This window comes from Oncorhynchus keta, chromosome 19 (genome assembly GCF_023373465.1).
Source record: "Oncorhynchus keta strain PuntledgeMale-10-30-2019 chromosome 19, Oket_V2, whole genome shotgun sequence".
Taxonomy (NCBI): domain Eukaryota; kingdom Metazoa; phylum Chordata; class Actinopteri; order Salmoniformes; family Salmonidae; genus Oncorhynchus; species Oncorhynchus keta.
Window position 1 is genome coordinate 4,011,974 of NC_068439.1, and position 22,500 is coordinate 4,034,473.

Below are 22,500 nucleotides of genomic sequence, written 5' to 3' on the forward strand. Positions count from 1 at the left end.
TGGTTCAGACTAGGCCCCTTAGTTCCTGTGAATGCAAATTTTAACGCTACAGCATACAACGATATTCTAGACGATTCTGTGCTTCCAACTTTGTGGCAACAGTTTCGGGAAGGCCCTTTCCTGCTTCTGCTTGACAACGCCAAGAGGACATCTCGTGGAAAGCCTTCCCAGAAGAGTGGAGGCTGTTATAGCAGCAAAGGGGGGACCAACTCCATATTAATGTCTTCCCAGAAGAGTGGAGGCTGTTATAGCAGCAAAGGGGGACCAACTCCATATTAATGTCTTCCCAGAAGAGTGGAGGCTGTTATAGCAGCAAAGGGGACCAACTCCATATTAATGCCTTCCCTGAAGAGTGGAGGCTGTTATATCAGCAAAGGGGGACCAACTCCATATTAATGACTTAGCAGAAGAGTGTTATAGCAGCAAAGGGGGACCAACTCCATATTAATGCCTTCCCAGAAGAGTGGAGGCTGTTATAGCAGCAAAGGGGGACCAACTCCATATTAATGCCTTCCCAGAAGAGTGGAGGCTGTTATAGCAGCAAAGGGGGACCAACTCCATATTAATGCCTTCCCAGAAGAGTGGAGGCTGTTATAGCAGCAAAGGGGACCAACTCCATATTAATGCCTTCCCAGAAGAGTGGAGGCTGTTATAGCAGCAAAGGGGATCAGCAAAGGGGGACCAACTCCATATTAAAGCCTTCCCAGAAGAGTGGAGGCTGAAGAGTGGAAGAGCTGTTATAGCAGCAAAGGGGGACCAACTCCATATTAATGCCTTCCAGAAGAGTGGAGGCTGTTATAGCAGCAAAGGGGGACCAACTCCATATTAATGCCTTCCCAGAAGAGTGGAGGCTGTTATAGCAGCAAAGGGGGACCAACTCCATATTAATGCCTTAGCAGAAGAGTGGAGGCTGTTATTGCAGCAAAGGGGGACCAACTCCATATTAATAATGCCCACGATATTGTAATGAGATGTTCGACCAGCCCGGTGTCCACATACTCTTGATCATGTAGTGTATTTCTCTATTTCATTGTAACAGTTTAAGCTGTTTTCCTCTTTTTATGATTCCACCTGCTCTCCTTGGTTAGTTCTGCAAACGTTATAGTTAAATTCTATTAATTACGAGGGGCTCATTTTAACACTGCTGACCATCATTCCTCCTGTCTAATAAGGAACTGATTTGGAATGGGACGCCAGGTGGGTGGATTTAATTATCAAGTAGAAAAGGAAAAAACAGTAGTTCTCTGGACCTCGTCGGGTAAGAGATGAATACCCGCTTTACTCATAAAATATGCAGTTTTTTTTGGTGACACTGGATTTTTGTAGAACTCACTCATTCTAACCATTTAATCCACTCTCTATATCTCTATAATCCACTCCTTATGTCTCCATAATCCACTCTCTATGTCTCCAAAATCCACTCCTTATGTCTCTATAATCCACTCTCTATATCTCTATATATCCATAATCCACTCTCTATATCTCTATAATCCACTCTCTATATCTTTATATATCCATAATCCACTCTCTATATCTCTATAATCCACTCTCTATATCTCTATAATCCACTCCTTATGTCTCCATAATCCACTCTCTATATCTCTATAATCCACTCCTTATGTCTCCATAATCCACTCTCTATATCTCTATAATCCACTCTCTATGTCTCCATAATCCACTCTCTATATCTCTATAATCCACTCTCTATATCTCTATAATCCACTCTCTATATCTCTATAATCCACGCTCTATGTCTCCATAATCCACTCTCTATATCTCTATAATCCACTCTCTATGTCTCCATAATCCACTCTCTATATCTCTATAATCCACTCTCTATATCTCTATAATCCACTCTCTATGTCTCCATAATCCACTCTATATATCTCTATAATCCACTCCTTATGTCTCCATAATCCACTCTCTATATCTCTATAATCCACTCTTTATGTCTCCATAATCCACTCTCTATATCTCTATAATCCACTCTCTATGTCTCCATAATCCACTCTCTATATCTCTATAATCCACTCTCTATATCTCTATAATCCACTCTCTATATCTCTATAATCCACTGTCTATGTCTCCATAATCCACTCTCTATGTCTCCATAATCCACTCTCTATATCTCTATAATCCACTCTCTACATCTCCATAATCTACTCTCTATATCTCCATAATCCACGTTATATATCTCTATAATCCACTCTCTATATCTCCATATTCCACTCTCTATATCTCCATAATCTACTCTCTATATCTCCATAATCCACGTTATATATCTCTATAATCCACTCTCTATGTCTCCATAATCCACTCTCTATATCTCTATAATCCACTCCTTATGTCTCCATAATCCACTCTCTATATCTCTATAATCCACTCCTTATGTCTCCATAATCCACTCTCTATATCTCTATAATCCACTCTCTATGTCTCCATAATCCACTCTCTATATCTCTATAATCCACTCTCTATATCTCTATAATCCACTCTCTATATCTCTATAATCCACTGTCTATGTCTCCATAATCCACTCTCTATGTCTCCATAATCCACTCTCTATATCTCTATAATCCACTCTCTACATCTCCATAATCTACTCTCTATATCTCCATAATCCACAATATATCTCTGTAATCCACTCTCTATATCTCTATAATCCACTCTCTATATCTCCATAATCTACTCTCTATATCTCCATAATCCACGTTATATATCTCTATAATCCACTCTCTATATCTCCATATTCCACTCTCTATATCTCCATATTCCACGTTATATATATCTGTAATCCACTCTCTATATATCCGTAATCCACTCTCTATATCTCTGTAATCCACTCTCTATATCTCTATCATCCACTCTCTATATCTCTATAATCCACTCTCTATATCTCCATAATCCACTCGCTATATCTCCATAATCCACTCTCTATATCTCCATAATCTACTCTCTATATCTCCATAATCCACTTTATATACCATCATAATCCACTCTCTATATCTCCATAATCTACTCTCTATATCTCCATAATCCACGTTATATATCTCTGTAATCCACTCTCTATATATCCGTAATCCACTCTCTATATCTCCATAATCCACTCTCTATATCTCCATAATCCACTCTCTATATCTCCATAATCCACTTTATAAACCATCATAATCCAGTCTCTATATATCCGTAATCCACTCTCTATATCTCCATAATCCACTCTCTATATCACTATAATCCACTCTCTATATATCCATAATCCAGTCTCTATATCTCCATAATCCAGTCTCTATATCACCATAATCCACTCTCTACATCACCATAATCCAGTCTCTATATCTCCATAATCCAGTCTCTATATCTCCATAATCCAGTCTCTATATCTACATAATCCAGTCTCTATATCTCCATAATCCAGTCTCGATATCTCCATAATCCAGTCTCTATATCTCCGTAATCCAGTCTCTATATCTCCGCAATCCAGTCTCTATATATCAGTAATCCCCTCTCTATATCTCCATAATCCAGTATCTATATCTCCATAATTCAGTCTCTATTTCTCCATAATCCAGTCTCTATATCTCCATAATTAAGTCTCTATATCTCCATAATCCAGTCTCTATATCTCCATAATCCAGTCTCTATATCACCATAATCCACTCTCTATATCTCCATAATCCAGTCTCTATATCTCCATAATCCAGTCTCTATATCTCCGTAATACAGTCTCTATAACTCCGCAATCCAGTCTCTATATATCCGTAATCCCCTCTCTTTATCTCCATAATCCAGTCTCTATATCTCCATAATCCAGTCTCTATATCTCCATAATCAACTCTCTATATCTCCATAATCCAGTCTCTATATCTCCATAATCCAGTCTCTATATATCCATAATCCAGTCTCTATATCTCCATAATCCAGTCTCTATATCTCCATAATCCCCTCTCTATATCTCCATAATCCAGTCTCTATATCTCCGTAATCCACTCTCTATATCTCCATAATCCAGTCTCTATATCTCCATAATCCAGCCGGATGTGTAGTACTCTCTGGTGCGGTATGGGACATGCTGTTGAAGGGGAAGTGTATGATAGTGTGTATCAGGGGTAGTTGGCGGTATATACAGTTGTATTGAAGGTTGTCGGAGTGTTTTCCAGGACAGTCTTCTGGATGGATGTAAGTGAAGACGAGGTGGGTATAAATTGATGTACAGTACATGACTGCGCGAGGTGTCGATGAGGTGAGGTCGTTTGGGACAGGAGGGGGGTGAACAAAGACAAATTAAATCATGTGACCACCTACCAACACACCTTGGCAGAGGGGAGCTCCACACCCTCCTCCGCCCACCAAGACACGTCACCCTCGCCGGCCCCTCCAGACGGTAACCAGGGAAACAGGAGAAGATGAGCACGTCCCCTACCCCGAACTGTAACCCCTTACGGGTACTGTAGGGAGGAACTCCCGGGTCTTCACATGGTTCCAGGTCATACTCTGGAACAGGAGAGGAGAAAGGGACGACTTCATTAGTGAGGACACCCACAATACATTGCAATAGGATTTATTCTAGTGGATCCATGATCCCCAAAACAGTCAGCCGTCGATATACAGTCAGCTCCAAAAGTATTGGGACAGTGAGTTGTTGTTGTTGTTGTTGTTGTTGTTAATGTTGTTTTGTTGTTGTTGTTGTTGTTGTTGTTGTTGTTGTTGTTGTTGTTGTTGTTGTTAATGTTGTTGTTGTTGTTGTTGTTGTTGTTGTTGTTTGTTGTTTGTTTGTTAATGTTGTTGTTGTTTAATGTTGTTGTTGTTGTTGTTGTTGTTGTTGTTGTTTAATGTTGTTGTTGTTGTTGTTAATGCTGTTGTTAATGTTGTTGTTGTTGTTGTTGTTAATGTTGTTGTTGTTGTTGTTGTTGTTGTTGTTGTTGTTGTTAATGTTGTTGTTGTTGTTTTGGATCTGTACTCCAGCACTTAGGATTTTGACACGGCTGACTGTCAACTTTAATTTGAGGGTAAATTCATCCATATCAGGTGAACCGTTAAGAAGTGAAAGCACTTTTTTGTACATCGTCCTCGCGTTTTAGGAGACTAAATGTATTGGGACAAATTCACTTATATTTGTATTACAGTAGGAAAAAGTTCAGTATATGGTCCTGTATTCTTAGCACGCAATGATTACATCAAGCTTGTGACTTTACAAACTTGTTTTTATTCATTTGCTGTTTGTTTTGGTTGTTTTTCAGATTATTTTGTGCCCCAATAGAAATTAATGGAAAAATAACGTATTGTGTCATTTTGGAGTCACTTTTATTGTAAATAAGAATAGAATATGTTTCTAAATACTTCTACGTTAATGTGGATGCTATCATGTTTACGGAAAGTCCTGCATGAATCGTGAATAATGATTCATTATTATTATAAAAAGTTACAGACCAACAAATATCATACCCCCAAGACATGCTAACCTCTCCATAATCTTGGTAGCTTTGTTGTTGTTGTTGTTGATGTGTTTTGTTGTTGTTGTTTTGTCTGTAACACTTTACTTTTGACACCCTATGTCATAACACCTCACATAATATATCATAACAGCTGAACATTAACCTGTTATAACACTTTTTGTACATGGTCATAACAGCTGACATTAAATGTATTGGGACAACCTGTTATATATGATATTAACAGCTAGGAAAAAACCTGTTCAGTATATGGTCCTGTATTCTTAGACATTAACCTGATTACATAATTGTGACTTTACAAACTTGTTTTTATTCATTTGCTGTTTGTTTTGGTTGTTTTTCAGATTATTTTATAATTAATGGAAAAATAACAGCTGACATTTTGGAACTTTTATTGTTATAGAATATGTTCAAAACAGCTGACATTAACTATCATGTTTACGGAAAGTCCTGCATGAATCGTGAATAATGATTCATTATTATTATAAAAAGTTACAGACCAACAAATATCATACCCCCAAGACATGCTAACCTCTCCATAATCTTGGTAGCTTCCACAGTAACGTAGATGTGTTTTAGAAACATAGTCCGTAACACTTTACTTGACACCCTATGTCATAACACCTCACATAATATATCATAACAGCTGACATTAACCTGTTATAACCTGTTATAATATGGTCATAACAGCTGACATTAACCTGTTATAACCTGTTATAATAGGGCCATAACAGCTGACATTAACCTGTTATAATATGGTCATAACAGCTGACATTAACCTGTTATAATATGGTCATAACAGCTGACATTAACCTGTTATAATATGGTCATAACAGCTGACATTAACCTGTTATAATATGGTCATAACAGCTGACATTAACCTGTTATAATAGGGTCATAACAGCTGACATTAACCTGTTATAATATGGTCATAACAGCTGACATTAACCTGTTATAATAGGGTCATAACAGCTGACATTAACGTGTCACAACCTGTTATAATATGATATAACAGCTGACATTAACCTGTTATAATATGGTCATAACAGCTGACATTAACCTGTTATAATATGGTCATAACAGCTGACATTAACCTGTTATAATATGGTCATAACAGCTGACATTAACCTGTTATAACCTGTTATAATATGGTCATAACAGCTGACATTAACCTGTTATAACCTGTTATAATAGGGCCATAACAGCTGACATTAACCTGTTATAATATGGTCATAACAGCTGACATTAACCTGTTATAATAGGGTCATAACAGCTGACATTAACCTGTTATAACCTGTTATAATATGTCATAACAGCTGACATTAACCTGTTATAATATGGTCATAACAGCTGACATTAACCTGTTATAATATGGTCATAACAGCTGACATTAACCTGTTATAACCTGTTATAATAGGGTCATAACAGCTGACATTAACCTGTTATAATATGATATAACAGCTGACATTAACCTGTTATAATATGGTCATAACAACTGACATTAACCTGTTATAACCTGTTATAATATGGTCATAACAGCTGACATTAACCTGTTATAACCTGTTATAATATGGTCATAACAACTGACATTAACCTGTTATAACCTGTTATAATATGGTCATAACAGCTGACACTAACCTGTTATAATATGGTCATAACAGCTGACATTAACCTGTTATAATATGGTCATACCAACTGACATTAACCTGTTATAACCTGTTATAATATGGTCATAACAGCTGACATTAACCTGTTATAATATGGTCATAACATTAACCTGTTATAATATGGTCATAACAACTGACATTAACCTGTTATAACCTGTTATAATATGGTCATAACAGCTGACATTAACCTGTTATAACCTGTTATAATAGGGCCATAACAGCTGACATTAACCTGTTATAATATGGTCATAACAGCTGACATTAACCTGTTATAACCTGTTATAATATGGTCATAACAGCTGACATTAACCTGTTATAATATGGTCATAACAGCTGACATTAACCTGTTATAACCTGTTATAATATGGTCATAACAGCTGACATTAACCTGTTAAAATATGATATAACAGCTGACATTAACCTGTTATAATATGGGCATAACAGCTGACATTAACCTGTTATAACATGGTCATAACAGCTGACATTAACCTGTTATAATATGGTCATAACAGCTGACATTAACCTGTTATAATATGGTCATAACAACTGACATTAACCTGTTATAACCTGTTATAATATGGGCATAACAGCTGACATTAACCTGTTATAACCTGTTATAATATGGTCATAACAGCTGACATTAACCTGTTATAATATGGTCATAACAACTGACACTAACCTGTTATAATATGGTCATAACAGCTGACATTAACCTGTTATAACCTGTTATAATATGGTCATAACAGCTGACATTAACCTGTTATAACCTGTTATAATATGGTCATAACAGCTGACATTAACCTGTTATAATATGGTCATAACAGCTGACATTAACCTGTTATAACCTGTTATAATATGGTCATAACAGCTGACACTAACCTGTTATAACCTGTTATAATATGGTCATAACAGCTGACATTAACCTGTTATAACCTGTTATAATATGGTCATAACAGCTGACATTAACCTGTTATAACCTGTTATAATATGGTCATAACAGCTGACACTAACCTGTTATAATATGGTCATAACAGCTGACATTAACCTGTTATAACCTGTTATAATATGGTCATAACAGCTGACATTAACCTGTTATAACCTGTTATAATATGGTCATAACAGCTGACATTAACCTGTTATAATATGGTCATAACAGCTGACATTAACCTCTTATAACCTGTTATAATATGGTCATAACAGCTGACATTAACCTGTTATAATATGGTCATAACAGCTGACATTAACCTGTTATAACCTGTTATAATATGGTCATAACAGCTGACATTAACCTGTTATAACCTGTTATAATATGGTCATAACAGCTGACATTAACCTGTTATAACCTGTTATAATATGGTCATAACAGCTGACATTAACCTGTTATAATATGATATAACAGCTGACATTAACCTGTCATAACCTGTTATAATATGACATAACAGCTGACATTAACCTGTTATAATAGGGTCATAACAGCTGACATTAACCTGTTATAATAGGGTCATAACAGCTGACATTAACCTGTTATAATATGGTCATAACACCTCACATAATATATCATAACAGCTGACATTAACAAGTTCCCTTTCAATCACAAGCAAAGGATGACCCAACCCCTACCTGAGAAGGTGATGTTGAATCCCTCGTAGGAGACGGAGAAGTCTGAGAGGAAGCGTATCTGAGCGGTGTAGTTCCCATACAGGCCTGCACTGAGGGTGGGGGGCAGTGTTGAGCCCGTTAGTCTCCACAGGGGCTCGGGGAAGCTGCCGTTCTCTGTCACCAACAGGTGGTCATGAGGAGACTCTAGGTGGAATGTATGGAAGGTGAACTGGACACCTGGTGGGGCAGGAGAGAGAGAGGGAGAAGAGTCAGATACACTTCCTGGTGGGCAGGAGAGAGAAAACAGAAGAGGAGTCAGCTGCACTCTTCCTGGTGGGCAGGAGAGAGAGAGAGAGAGAGAGAGAGAGAGAGAGAGAGAGAGAGAGAGAGAGAGAGAGAGAGAGAGAGAGAGAGAGAGAGAGAGAAGAGAAGAGAAGTCAGCTACACTCTTCCTGGTGGGCAGGACAGAGAGAGAGAGAGAGAGAGAGAGAGAGAGAGAGAGAGAGAGAGAGAGAGAGAGAGAGAGAGAGAGAGAGAGAGAGAGAGAGAGAGAGGAGAGGAGTCAGCTACACTCTTCCTGGTGGGCAGGAGAGAGAGAAAACAGAAGAGGAGTCAGCTACACTCTTCCTGGTGGGCAGGACAGAGAGAGAGAGAGAAGAGAGAGAGAGAGAGACTCTTCCTGGTGAGGAGAGAGAGAGAGAGAGAGAGAGAGAGGAGTCAGCTACACTCTTCCTGGTGGGCAGGAGAGAGAGAGAGAGAGAGAGAGAGAGAGAGAGAGAGAGAGAGAGAGAGAGAGAGAGAGAGACAGGGAGAGAAGAGGAGTCAGCTAGTAAAATAATAATTTGACCAAGAAGAAGAGTGAAGTAACTTTTTTGGTTACGACATGATTCCATATGTGTTATTTTATAGTTTTGACGTGTTCACTATTAATCTACAATGTAGAAAATAGTACAAATCTAGAAAACCCCTTGACTGAGTAGGTGTGTCCAAACTTTAGTACCAGTCAAAAGTTTGGATAAACCTACTCATTCAAGAATTTGTATATATTTTTCTATTATTTTTCTACATGAGGGGGGTCATTTTTGGTTAAAGAAAAGACAGTAAAATCTTCAGGAATTCAGCTAAACATTTGATAATATCAGTAAATTCGTATCCCCCCCCTCAAAAAAAAGATGAGATCGTGTCTCAATATAATCAAGGTGTGAAATGATTGTTACTTTCCAATACAATCTCTTTTGGGGTTTAGTTGGAGTCAATTTACAGTGTATAAATGATTATAATTCTGTTCTGGACCAACAACCATTCGTTCAGACTATTCGTTCAGATCTAGATGCCTACCCCTAACCTATAGCCTACACAGGTTTTACATGTGGTGCTCGATCTAATAGTCATGTGACAGGGGGTTGGGCAACCAAGATACTTTATGAAGAGGAAACCAAGATACTTTATGAAGAGGAAACCAAGATACTTTATGAAGAGGAAACCAAGATAATTTATGAAGAGGAAACCAATATACTTTATGAAGAGGAAACCAAGATACTTTATGAAGAGGAAACCAATATTCTTTATGAAGAGGAAACCAAGATACTTTATGAAGAGGAAACCAAGATACTTTATGAAGAGGAACCCAGATATTTTATGAAGAGGAAACCAAGATATTTTATGAAGAGGAAACCAAGATACTTTATGAAGAGGAAACCAATATACTTTATGAAGAGGAAACCAAGATACTTTATGAAGAGGAAACCAAGATACTTTATGAAGAGGTAATAACTCCAATAGTCATGTGACAGGGGTTGGGCAACCAAGATACTTTATGAAGAGGAAACCAAGATACTTTATGAAGAGGAAACCAAGATACTTTATGAAGAGGAAACCAAGATACTTTATGAAGAGGTAATAACTCAATAGTCATGTGACAGGGGTTGGGCAACCAAGATATTTTATGAAGAGGAAACCAAGATACTTTATGAAGAGGAAACCAAGATACTTTATGAAGAGGTAACCAAGATATTTTATGAAGAGGAAACCAAGATACTGTAGCGACCCGCACAGACAGCTGTGTGTTATGTGTTAGGCTAGGAGGTGGTTGTGTTGTACTGACCAGTACCCGGTGTTCGCGGGGTCCGACCTGTCAATCAACCTGCTATCTGCTAATCACGGGAATGCCTGGAATGTTCTGATGCCGGGCATCCTGGTGGTTGGCGGAGTGGCGTGGAGGGGGTTGGGCAGGGGGTGGAGCATTGGAAGTTAAGACCAGGTTCAGCCTTTGTTCTCTCTCTCTTACGTCTGGGTTTCACAAGAGAAGGTCACGATTGGCTTGTGGGTTATCTGTCATCTATTTGGCGTGTGCTACGGCCCAAACAGTAGCCTGTGTAAAGTTGGTGTAATAAACCGTCAATTCGTAAACTCAAGCCTCTGTCTGGACAATTGTTCATTTATGATCTAGTCAGGTCATTACAATACTTTATGAAGAGGAAACCAAGATACTTTATGAAGAGGAAACCAAGATACTTTATGAAGAGGAAACCAAGATACTTTATGAAGAGGAAACCAAGATACTTTATGAAGAGGAAACCAAGATACTTTATGAAGAGGAAACCAAGATACTTTATGAAGAGGAAACCAATATACTTTATGAAGAGGAAACCAAGATACTTTATGAAGAGGAAACCAAGATACTTTATGAAGAGGAAACCAATATACTTTATGAAGAGGAAACCAAGATACTTTATGAAGAGGAAACCAATATACTTTATGAAGAGGAAACCAAGATACTTTATGAAGAGGAAACCAATATATTTTATGAAGAGGAAAGCAAGATACTTTATGAAGAGGAAACCAAGATATTTTATGAAGAGGGAACCAAGATACTTTATGAAGAGGAAACCAAGATATTTTATGAAGAGGGAACCAAGATATTTTATGAAGAGGTAATAACTCCAATAGTGATGTGACTGGGGATTGGGTATCAGCGGTGCAGGGATGTACCAGCATTCTTTAAAGGGCCTGATAAGTGAAATGACAATGCCAGTGAAATTGAATTAGACTGAAAGCATGTAGACAGGAGTGGCCCTGCTCACCTTTCCCGTGGGAGGACTCTATCATCCAGGTGCAGTTGAGGTTGTGAGGATAGAAGTCAGGAAACCCAGGAGAGAGGATGGTACCGGTGTTACCCTGAATATAACCTCCACACAAAGCTGCAGAGAGAGGGGGAGGGAGGTATAAAGAGAGGAGGGTTAGAGAGAGAGAGCGAGAGAGAGAGAGCGAGAGACAGAGAACGAGAGAGAGAGAACGAGAGAGCGAAAGAGAGAGAGTGAGAGGGACAGAGAGGGAGAGAGAGAGAGAAGAGGGAGAGAGATAAGATGGAGAGAGAGAGAGAGATAAATAAAGAGAGAGAGAGAGACAGAGAGAGGGACAGAGAGACAAAGAGAGAGATAAGAGGGTGAGAGAGAGACAGAGACAGTAATGGTAGATACTAGAACTACACTTAATGAAATGTCCCCATGTTTCACCATGCACTACAATGCAGTTTACTAGCAGTGCCCTTCTGAAGGACACATACAGAGAGGTGGATATCATCAATATCATTATACAGGAGGAGGAAATCAATACTGGCCTTAAATATACAAACCTTTACAGTGAAATAGGAAGGAGAGTCGTAGATACAAATATTTTACGGAGAAAAAAAATAGATGGACATTTTAGAGGGTAGGAAACATCTGGAAATACTTGTCTAGTTGCCAAATACTCACAGAATATAGTGAATATAATGCTGTAGATTTGAGGATACATTCGGACACTACATAGCAGGGCCCTGAACACTGATTTAGGGTTTGTTTCAAGATTCCCCCCAACGGTTAAAGTTAGATATTAGGAAGTCCTGGCTTTACTGTATGATAAGGGCAACTTCCACCTAGAGCGAACATGGGCGTCATTTTGTGAACAGAATTCATAATCGGGCCGTACCATCACAGCTGGGCAGGGGTCGACTCCACTGGTAGTTTGGTTCACACTCCAGGGGTTCTGGGTCGCTGAGGGAGTACCCGGCGTCACAGCTGAACGTTACCAAGGCACCCACGTAGAAGTCGTTGCCATGGCGTTGGCCGTTGACGGGGATGCCAGGGTCGACACAGTGATCTGACTGTAGCTGTAGAGCTGAGGAGGAAAACACACATGGGTTATTATATACACACACACACACGCATACACACACACACACACACACACACGCACACACACACACACACACACACACGCACGCACACACACACACACACACACACACACACACACACACACACACACACACACACACACACACACACACACACACACACACACACACACACACACACACACACACACACACACACACACACACACACACACACACCCCTCTTCCCTACGCCACAATACAACATCCATACTGATTGTGTCACTCTGTACTTCAGGTGAAACACCTATCTCAAATGGACCAGTGTAACAGTCTGACATGCTAAAAGGCATTTATTCAGTAGCATGGCACACTAAGGCTGTACACCAAATGGCTGTTCTCTACACTAAAGAGGACCACAATGGGAATAAGTTCCAGACGTTAATGTTTGTTATTCTCCATGATTTACCTCGTGTCCGTGCACGTATGGCTTTTTCAAGTTGTATGTGTGCTTGTCTTTCTTTTAAATGTTCGAATTAATAAACTAAACTAAACTACTTTTGACCAGTGTCCATACAGAGAAGGGTGCCATTTGACCAGGGTCCATACGGAGAAGGGTGCCATTTGACCAGGGTCCATACGGAGAAGGGTGCCATTTGACCAGGGTCCATATGGAGAAGGGTGCCATTTGACCAGGATCCATACGGAGAAGGGTGCCATTTGACCAGTGTCCATACGGAGAAGGGTGCCATTTGACCAGGGTCCATACGGAGAAGGGTGCCATTTGACCAGGGTCCATACGGAGAAGGGTGCCATTTGACCAGGGTCCATACGGAGAAGGGTGCCATTTGACCAGGGTCCATACAGAGAAGGGTGCCATTTGACCAGGGTCCATACGGAGAAGGGTGCCATTTGACCAGGGTCCATACGGAGAAGGGTGCCATTTGACCAGGGTCCATACGGAGAAGGGTGCCATTTGACCAGGGTCCATACGGAGAAGGGTGCCATTTGACCAGGGTCCATACGGAGAAGGGTGCCATTTGACCAGGGTCCATACGGAGAAGGGTGCCATTTGACCAGGGTCCATACGGAGAAGGGTGCCATTTGACCAGGGTCCATACCATTTGACCATGAGAAAGGGTGCCATTTGACCAGGGTCCATACGGAGAAGGGTGCCATTTGACCAGGGTCCATACGGAGAAGGGTGCCATTTGACCAGGGTCCATACGGAGAAGGGTGCCATTTGACCAGGGTCCATACGGAGAAGGGTGCCATTTGACCAGGGTCCATACCATTTGACCAGAGAGAAGGGTGCCATTTGACCAGGGGAGAAGGGTGCCATTTGACCAGGAGAGAAGGGTGCCATTTGACCAGGGTCCATACCATTTGACCAGGGTCCATACGGAGAAGGGTGCCATTTGACCAGGGTCCCACCAGGAGAAGGGTGCCATTTGGGTCCATACGGAGAAGGGTGCCATTTGACCAGGGTCCATACGGAGAAGGGTGCCATTTGACCAGGGTCCATACGGAGAAGGGTGCCATTTGACCAGGGTCCATACGGAGAAGGGTGCCATTTGACCAGGGGAGAAGGGTGCCATTTGACCAGGGTCCATACGGAGAAGGGTGCCATTTGACCAGGGTCCATACGGAGAAGGGTGCCATTTGACCAGGGTCCATACGGAGAAGGGTGCCATTTGACCAGGGTCCATAGAAGGGAGAAGAAGGTGCCATTTGACCAGGGTCCATACGGAGAAGGGTGCCATTTGACCAGGGTCCATACGGAGAAGGGTGCCATTTGACCAGGGTCCATACGGAGAAGGGTGCCATTTGACCAGGGTCCATACGGAGAAGGGTGCCATTTGACCAGGGTCCATACGGAGAAGGGTGCCATTTGACCAGGGTCCATACGGAGAAGGGTGCCATTTGACCAGGGTCCATACCATTTGACCAGGGTCCATACAGAGAAGGGTGCCATTTGACCAGGGTCCATACGGAGAAGGGTGCCATTTGACCAGGGTCCATACAGAGAAGGGTGCCATTTGACCAGGGTCCATACGGAGAAGGGTGCCATTTGACCAGGGTCCATACGGAGAAGGGTGCCATTTGACCAGGGTCCATACGGAGAAGGGTGCCATTTGACCAGGGTCCATACGGAGAAGGGTGCCATTTGACCATTCCATACGAGAGAAGGGTGCCATTTGACCAGGGTCCATAGAAGGGTGCCATTTGACCAGGGTCCATACGAGAAGGGTGCCATTTGACCAGGGTCCATACGGAGAAGGGTGCCATTTGACCAGGGTCCATACGGAGAAGGGTGCCATTTGACCAGGGTCCATACCAGTGAGAAGGGTGCCATTTGACCAGGGTCCATACGGAGAAGGGTGCCATTTGACCAGGGTCCATACGGAGAAGGGTGCCATTTGACCAGGGTCCATACGGAGAAGGGTGCCATTTGACCAGGGTCCATACGGAGAAGGGTGCCATTTGACCAGGAGAAGGGTGCCATTTGACCAGGGTCCATACGGAGAAGGGTGCCATTTGACCAGGGTCCATACGGAGAAGGGTGCCATTTGACCAGGGTCCATACGGAGAAGGGTGCCATTTGACCAGGGTCCATACGGAGAAGGGTGCCATTTGACCAGGGTCCATACGGAGAAGGGTGCCATTTGACCAGGGTCCATACGGAGAAGGGTGCCATTTGACCAGGGTCCATACGGAGAAGGGTGCCATTTGACCAGGGTCCATACGGAGAAGGGTACCAGGAGAAGGGTGCCATTTGACCAGTGTCCATACGGAGAGAAGGGTGCCATTTGACCAGGGTCCATACAGAGAAGGGTGCCATTTGACCAGGTCCATACAGAGAAGGGTGCCATTTGACCAGGGTCCATACGGAGAAGGGTGCCATTTGACCAGTGTCCATACAGGAGAAGGTGCCATTTGACCAGGGTCCATACGGAGAAGGGTGCCATTTGACCAGGTCCATACGGAGAAGGGTGCCATTTGACCAGGGTCCATACGGAGAAGGGTGCCATTTGACCAGGGTCCATACGGAGAAGGGTGCCATTTGACCAGGGTCCATACGGAGAAGGGTGCCATTTGACCAGGGTCCATACGGAGAAGGGTGCCATTTGACCAGGGTCCATACGGAGAAGGGTGCCATTTGACCAGGGTCCATACGGAGAAGGGTGCCATTTGACCAGGGTCCATACAGAGAAGGGTGCCATTTGACCAGGGTCCATACGGAGAAGGGTGCCATTTGGGACGCAAACTAAAACTCTTGCACAACTTCCTGTCATTTTTTGTTTTGAATACAGGTACCAACTAAAAGGGATCTCTCCCACACACATACCTGTCCCTGTTTCTGTCTGAGTGGTGCAGTAGCCATGGTAACTTATTCAAGCCAAGCAGAGAGGGTGGTGTGACTAAGGGTTACTAAGTGTTACTAAGGTGAGTCAGGTACAGCAGAGAGAGATGGTGTGACTCAAGGTTACTAAGGGTTACTAAGGTTTACTAAATATTACTAAGGGTTACTAAGGGTTACTAAGGGTTACTAAAGGTTACAAAGGGTTACTAAATATTACTAAGGGTTACTAAGGGTTACTAAAGGTTACAAAGGGTTACTAAATATTACTAAGGGTTACTAAGGGTTACTAAATATTACTAAGGGTTACTAAGGGTTACTAAGGGTTACTAAATATTACTAAGGGTTACTAAGGGTGAGTAAGGGTTACAAAGGGTTACTAAGGGTTACTAAGGGTTACTAGGGGTTACTAGGGGTTACTAGGGGTTACTGAGAGTTACTAAATATTACTAAGGGTTACTAAGGGTTACTAGGGGTTACTAGTTACTACCTCATTTACTAAATATTTATAGGGTTTACTAGGGTTACTAAGGGTTACTAGGGGTCATTACTAAATATTACTAAGGGTTACATTACTAAATATTACTAGGGTTACAGGGTTTACTAGGCATTACTATAGCTCAAAGTCAGGTACCTGGCATTACTATAGCTACTAGGGGTTACTAAATGTTACTAAAGGTAACTAGGGGTTACTAAAGGCATTATTATAGCTCAGTCAGGTACCTGGCATTATTATATCTCAGTCAGGTACCTGGCATTATTATAATCAGTCAGGTACCTGGCATTATTATAGCTCAGTCAGGTACCTGGCATTATTATAGCTCAGTCAGGTACCTGGCATTATTATAGCTCAGTCAGGTACCTGGCATTATTATAGCTCAGTACCTGGCATTATTATAGGTCAGGTACCTGGCATTATTATAGCTCAGTCAGGTACCTGGCATTATTATAGCTCAGTCAGGTACCTGGCATTATTATAGCTCAGTCAGGTACCTGGCATTATTATAGCTCAGTCAGGTACCTGGCATTATTATAGCTCAGTCAGGTACCTGGCATTATTATAGCTCAGTCAGGTACCTGGCATTATTATAGCTCAGTCAGGTACCTGGCATTATTATAGCTCAGTCAGGTACCTGGCATTATTATAGCTCAGTCAGGGACCTGGCATTATTATAGCTCAGTCAGGTACCTGGCATTATTATAGCTCAGTCAGGTACCTGGCATTATTATAGCTCAGTCAGGTACCTGGCATTATTATAGCTCAGTCAGGTACCTGGCATTATTATAGCTCAGTCAGGTACCTGGCATTATTATAGCTCAGTCAGGTACCTGGCATTATTATAGCTCAGTCAGGTACCTGGCATTATTATAGCTCAGTCAGGTACCTGGCATTATTATAGCTCAGTCAGGTACCTGGCATTATTATAGCTCAGTCAGGTACCTGGCATTATTATAGCTCAGTCAGGTACCTGGCAGTCAGGTACCTGGCATTATTATAGCTCAGTCAGGTACCTGGCATTATTATAGCTCAGTCAGGTACCTGGCATTATTATTAGCTCAGTCAGGTACCTGGCATTATTATAGCTCAGTCAGGTACCTGGCATTATTATAGCTCAGTCAGGTACCTGGCATTATTATAGCTCAGTCAGGTACCTGGCATTATTATAGCTCAGTCAGGTAGGCATTATTATAGCTCAGTGGGCATTATTATAGCTCAGTCAGGTACCTGGCATTATTATAGCTCAGTCAGGTACCTGGCATTATTATAGCTCAGTCAGGGACCTGGCATTATTATAGCTCAGTCAGGTACCTGGCATTATTAGTCAGGTACCTGGCATTATTATAGCAGTCAGGTACCTGGCATTATTATAGCTCAGTCAGGTACCTGGCATTATTATAGCTCAGTCAGGTACCTGGCATTATTATAGCTCAGTCAGGTACCTGGCATTATTATAGCTCAGTCAGGTACCTGGCATTATTATAGCTCAGTCAGGTACCTGGCATTATTATAGCTCAGTCAGGTACCTGGCATTATTATAGCTCAGTCAGGTACCTGGCATTATTATAGCTCAGTCAGGTACCTGGCATTATTATAGCTCAGTCAGGTACCTGGCATTATTATAGCTCAGTCAGGTACCTGGCATTATTATAGCTCAGTCCTGGCATTATTATAGCTCAGTCAGGTACCTGGCATTATTATAGCTCAGTCAGGTACCTGGCATTATTATAGCTCAGTCAGGTACCTGGCATTATTATAGCTCAGTCAGGGACCTGGCATTATTATAGCTCAGTCAGGTACCTGGCATTATTATAGCTCAGTCAGGGACCTGGCATTATTATAGCTCAGTCAGGTACCTGGCATTATTATAGCTCAGTCAGGGACCTGGCATTATTATAGCTCAGTCAGGTACCTGGCATTATTATAGCTCAGTCAGGGACCTGGCATTATTATAGCTCAGTCAGGGACCTGGCATTATTATAGCTCAGTCAGGGACCTGGCATTATTATAGCTCAGTCAGGGACCTGGCATTATTATAGCTCAGTCAGGCACCTGGCATTATTATAGCTCAGTCAGGGACCTGGCATTATTATAGCTCAGTCAGGGACCTGGCATTATTATAGCTCAGTCAGGTACCTGGCTCAGTCAGGTACCTGGCATTATTATAGCTCAGTCAGGTACCTGGCATTATTATAGCTCAGTCAGGTACCTGGCATTATTATAGCTCAGTCAGGTACCTGGCATTATTATAGCTCAGTCAGGGACCTGCCATTATTATAGCTCAGTCAGGTACCTGGCATTATTATAGCTCAGTCAGGTACCTGGCATTATTATAGCTCAGTCAGGGACCTGGCATTATTTTTTGGGGGTGCAGAAGATTCCAGAAACCTTCCCGCTAGCCATGATTGGCTGAGATAATGCAGAGAGATGAGTTTGGATTGGATTACCATGAAGCACGCTTCTGTCTATAACATGAGCTGGTCAAAATGTGTAGGTATCCTTTCTAAAAAACAGATTTTTTGAAAGATATCATGAATATCTGCAAGTGTTGCTAAGGCTCTCCCCTTCCTGGAGGACCGAGTTTTAAAATCAGTGGAATGCCTGGAGGAAGCAGAGTATGATAGATAATTAGATTTTTAACAAATCTGAAGGTTTAATTACAAATGCGGAGGGAGTCAAAAAGAGAACACTGAAGGCTGTTTAATGAAACACCTCTGTCCCTGGATTCAAACCAAGGGTAACCATGGCATTTACAGTAACAGTCAAAAGTTTGGACACAACTACTCATTCCAGGATTTTTCATTATTTTTACAATTTTCTACATTGTATAATAATACTGAAGACATCAAAACTATGAAATAACACATATGGAATCATATAGTAACCAAAAAAGTGTTAAAGAAATCAAAATATGTTTTATATCTGAGATTCTTCAAAGTAGCCAACATTTTCTCTTGATGACAGCTTTGCACACTAGGCATTCTCTCAACCAGCTTCCCAGCTAACGAAATGTGGCTTGTCACCTAAAACCCTCAAAAACTTTTACAGATGCACAATTGAAAGCATCCTGTCGGGCTGTATCACCGCCTGGTACAGCAACTGCGCCGCCCGCAACCGCAAGGCTCTCCAGAGGGGGGTGCAGTCCCAATGCATCACCGGGGGCAAACTACCTGCCCTCCAGGACACCTGCAGCACCCAATGAAACAGGAAGGCGAAAAAGATCATCAAGGACATCAACCACCCGAGCCACTGCCTGTTCACCCCACTATCATAAAGAAGGCAAGGTTACAGGTGCATCAAAGCAGGGACCAAGAGACTGAAAAACAGCTACTATCTCAAGGCCATCAGACTGTTAAACAGCCATCAGTAGCACATTAGAGGCTGCTCCCTATAGGCATAGTCTAGAAATCACTGGCCACTTTAAGGAATGGAAAACTAGTCACTTAACTAATGTCTACATATCTGGCATCACTCATTTCATATGTATATACTGTATTCTATACTATTCTACTATATCTTAATCTGTTCCTCTCTGACATCGCTCGTCCATATGTACAGTAAAGTCGGAAGTTTACATACACCTTAGCCAAATACATTTAAACTCAGTTTTCACAATTCCTGACATTTATTTCCAAGCAAAATTCCTTGTCTTAGGTCAGTTAGGATCACCACTTTATTTTAAGAATGTGAAATGTCAGAATAATAGTAGAGAGAATGATTTATTTCAGCTTTTATTTCTTTCATCACATTCCCATTGAGTCAGAAGTTTACATACATTCAATTAGTATTTGGTAGCATTGCCTTTAAATTGTTTAATTTTGGTCAAACTACTCAGGTAGCATTCCACAAGCTTCCCACAATAAGTTGGGTGAATATTGGCCCATTCCTCCTGACAGAGCTGGTGTAACTCAATCAGGTTTGAAGGCCTCCTTGCTCGCACACGCTTTTTCAGTTCTGCCCACAAATGTTCTATAGGATTGAGGTCAGGGCTTTGTGATGGCCACTCCAATACCTTGACTTTGTTGTCCTTAAGCCATTTTGCCACAGCTTTGGAAGAATGCTTGGGGTCATTGTCAGTTTGGAAGACCAATTTGCAACCAAGCTTTAACTTCCTGACTGATATCTTGAGATGTTGATTCAATATATCCACATAATTTCCCTTCCTCATGATGCCATCTGTTTTGTGAAGGGCACCAGTCCCTCCTGCAGCAAAGCACCTCCACAACATGATGCTGCCACCCCCGTGCTTCACGGTTGGGATGGTGTTCTTTGGCTTGCAAGCCTCCCCTGTTTCCTCCACACATAACGATGGTCATTATGGCCAAACAGTTCTATTTTTGTTTCATCAGACCAGAGGACATTTCTCCAAAAAGTACGATCTTTGTCCCCATGTGCAGTTGCAAACCATAGTCTGGCTTTTTTATGGTGGTTTTGGAGCAGTGGCTTCTTCCTTGCTGAGCGGCCTTTCAGGTTATGTCGATATGGGACTCATTTTACTGTGGATATAGATACTTTTGTACCTGTTTCCTCCAGCATCTTCACAAGGTCCTTTGCTGTTGTTCTGGGATTGGAGTGGTTGAAAAACGAGTTTAAATGACTCCATCCTATGTGTATGTAAACTTCCGACTTCAACTGTATCTAGTCTTATTAATTCATTCCTACTTTGATTTATGTTGTGTAGTTTGTTAGATATTACTTGTTAGTTATTACTGCAGTGTCCGAGCTCGAAGCACGAGCATTTCATTAACATCCGCTTATCATGTGTATGTGACCAATAACATTTGATTTGAGGAGGAAGTCACCAATAACATTTGATTTGAGGAGGAAGTCACCAATAACATTTGATTTGAGGAGGAAGTCACCAATAACATTTGATTTGAGGAGGAAGTCACCAATAACATTTGATTTGAGGAGGAAGTCACCTGGAATGCATTCCAATTAACATGCCTTGTTAAATGTTCACTTGGGGAATTTCTTTCCTTTCCTTAATGCGTTTGAGACAATCGGTTGTATTGTGACAGAAGATAGCCAGCCCTATTTGATGAAAGACCAAGTCCATATTATGGCAAGAACAGCTCAAATAACCAAAGAGAAACAGTCGCAAAAACCATCAAGCGCTATGATGAAACGGTCTCTCATGAGGACCGCCACAGGAAAGGAAGACCCAGAGTTAACTCTGCTGCCGATGATAAGTTCATTAGAGTTACCAGCCTTAGTCTCTCTCATGAGGACCGCCACAGGAAAGGAAGACCCAGAGTTACCTCTGCTGCCGAGGATAAGTTCATTAGAGTTACCAGCCTTAGAAGTTGCAGGTCTCTCATGAGGACCGCCACAGGAAAGGAAGACCCAGAGTTACCTCTGCTGCCGAGGATAAGTTCATTAGAGTTACCAGCCTTAGAGTTACCATTTCATTAGAGTTACTGTCATTGAGGACCGTTACCATGCTAGATAAGTTCACTGTCTCTCATTAGGAAAGTTACCTCTGCTGCCGATGATAAGTTCATTAGAGTTAACTGTCTCTCATGAGGACCTCCACAGAAAGGAAGACCCAGAGTTACCTCTGCTGCAGAGGATAAGTTCATTAGAGTTAACTGACTCATGAAACCTCCACAGGAAAGGAAGACAACTAAATGTTTCAGAGTTACAGCCTGTTGCAGGGCAACAAATGTTTCACAGTGTTCTCAACAATCAAAACATCAGAGATTTTTTCCCAACCGTTTTGTCTTTGTGAGACGCAGTTGAGATGGTTTGGGAAAAACAGCCAACAA

The 22,500-nt window shown here is 41.6% G+C and overlaps 1 protein-coding gene across 1 annotated transcript in view; it reads right to left on the bottom strand.

The window, feature by feature from the left end:
* The window catches only part of LOC118378371 (CUB and sushi domain-containing protein 1-like), a 926,375-nt gene that overhangs the window by 425,983 nt on the left and 477,892 nt on the right, over positions 1-22,500 (bottom strand). Inside the window, 4 exon segments of the mRNA XM_052471760.1 lie at positions 4,303-4,491; positions 8,738-8,953; positions 11,800-11,916; positions 12,686-12,874. Of these exon segments, the coding sequence (XP_052327720.1) occupies positions 4,303-4,491; positions 8,738-8,953; positions 11,800-11,916; positions 12,686-12,874 (711 nt within the window).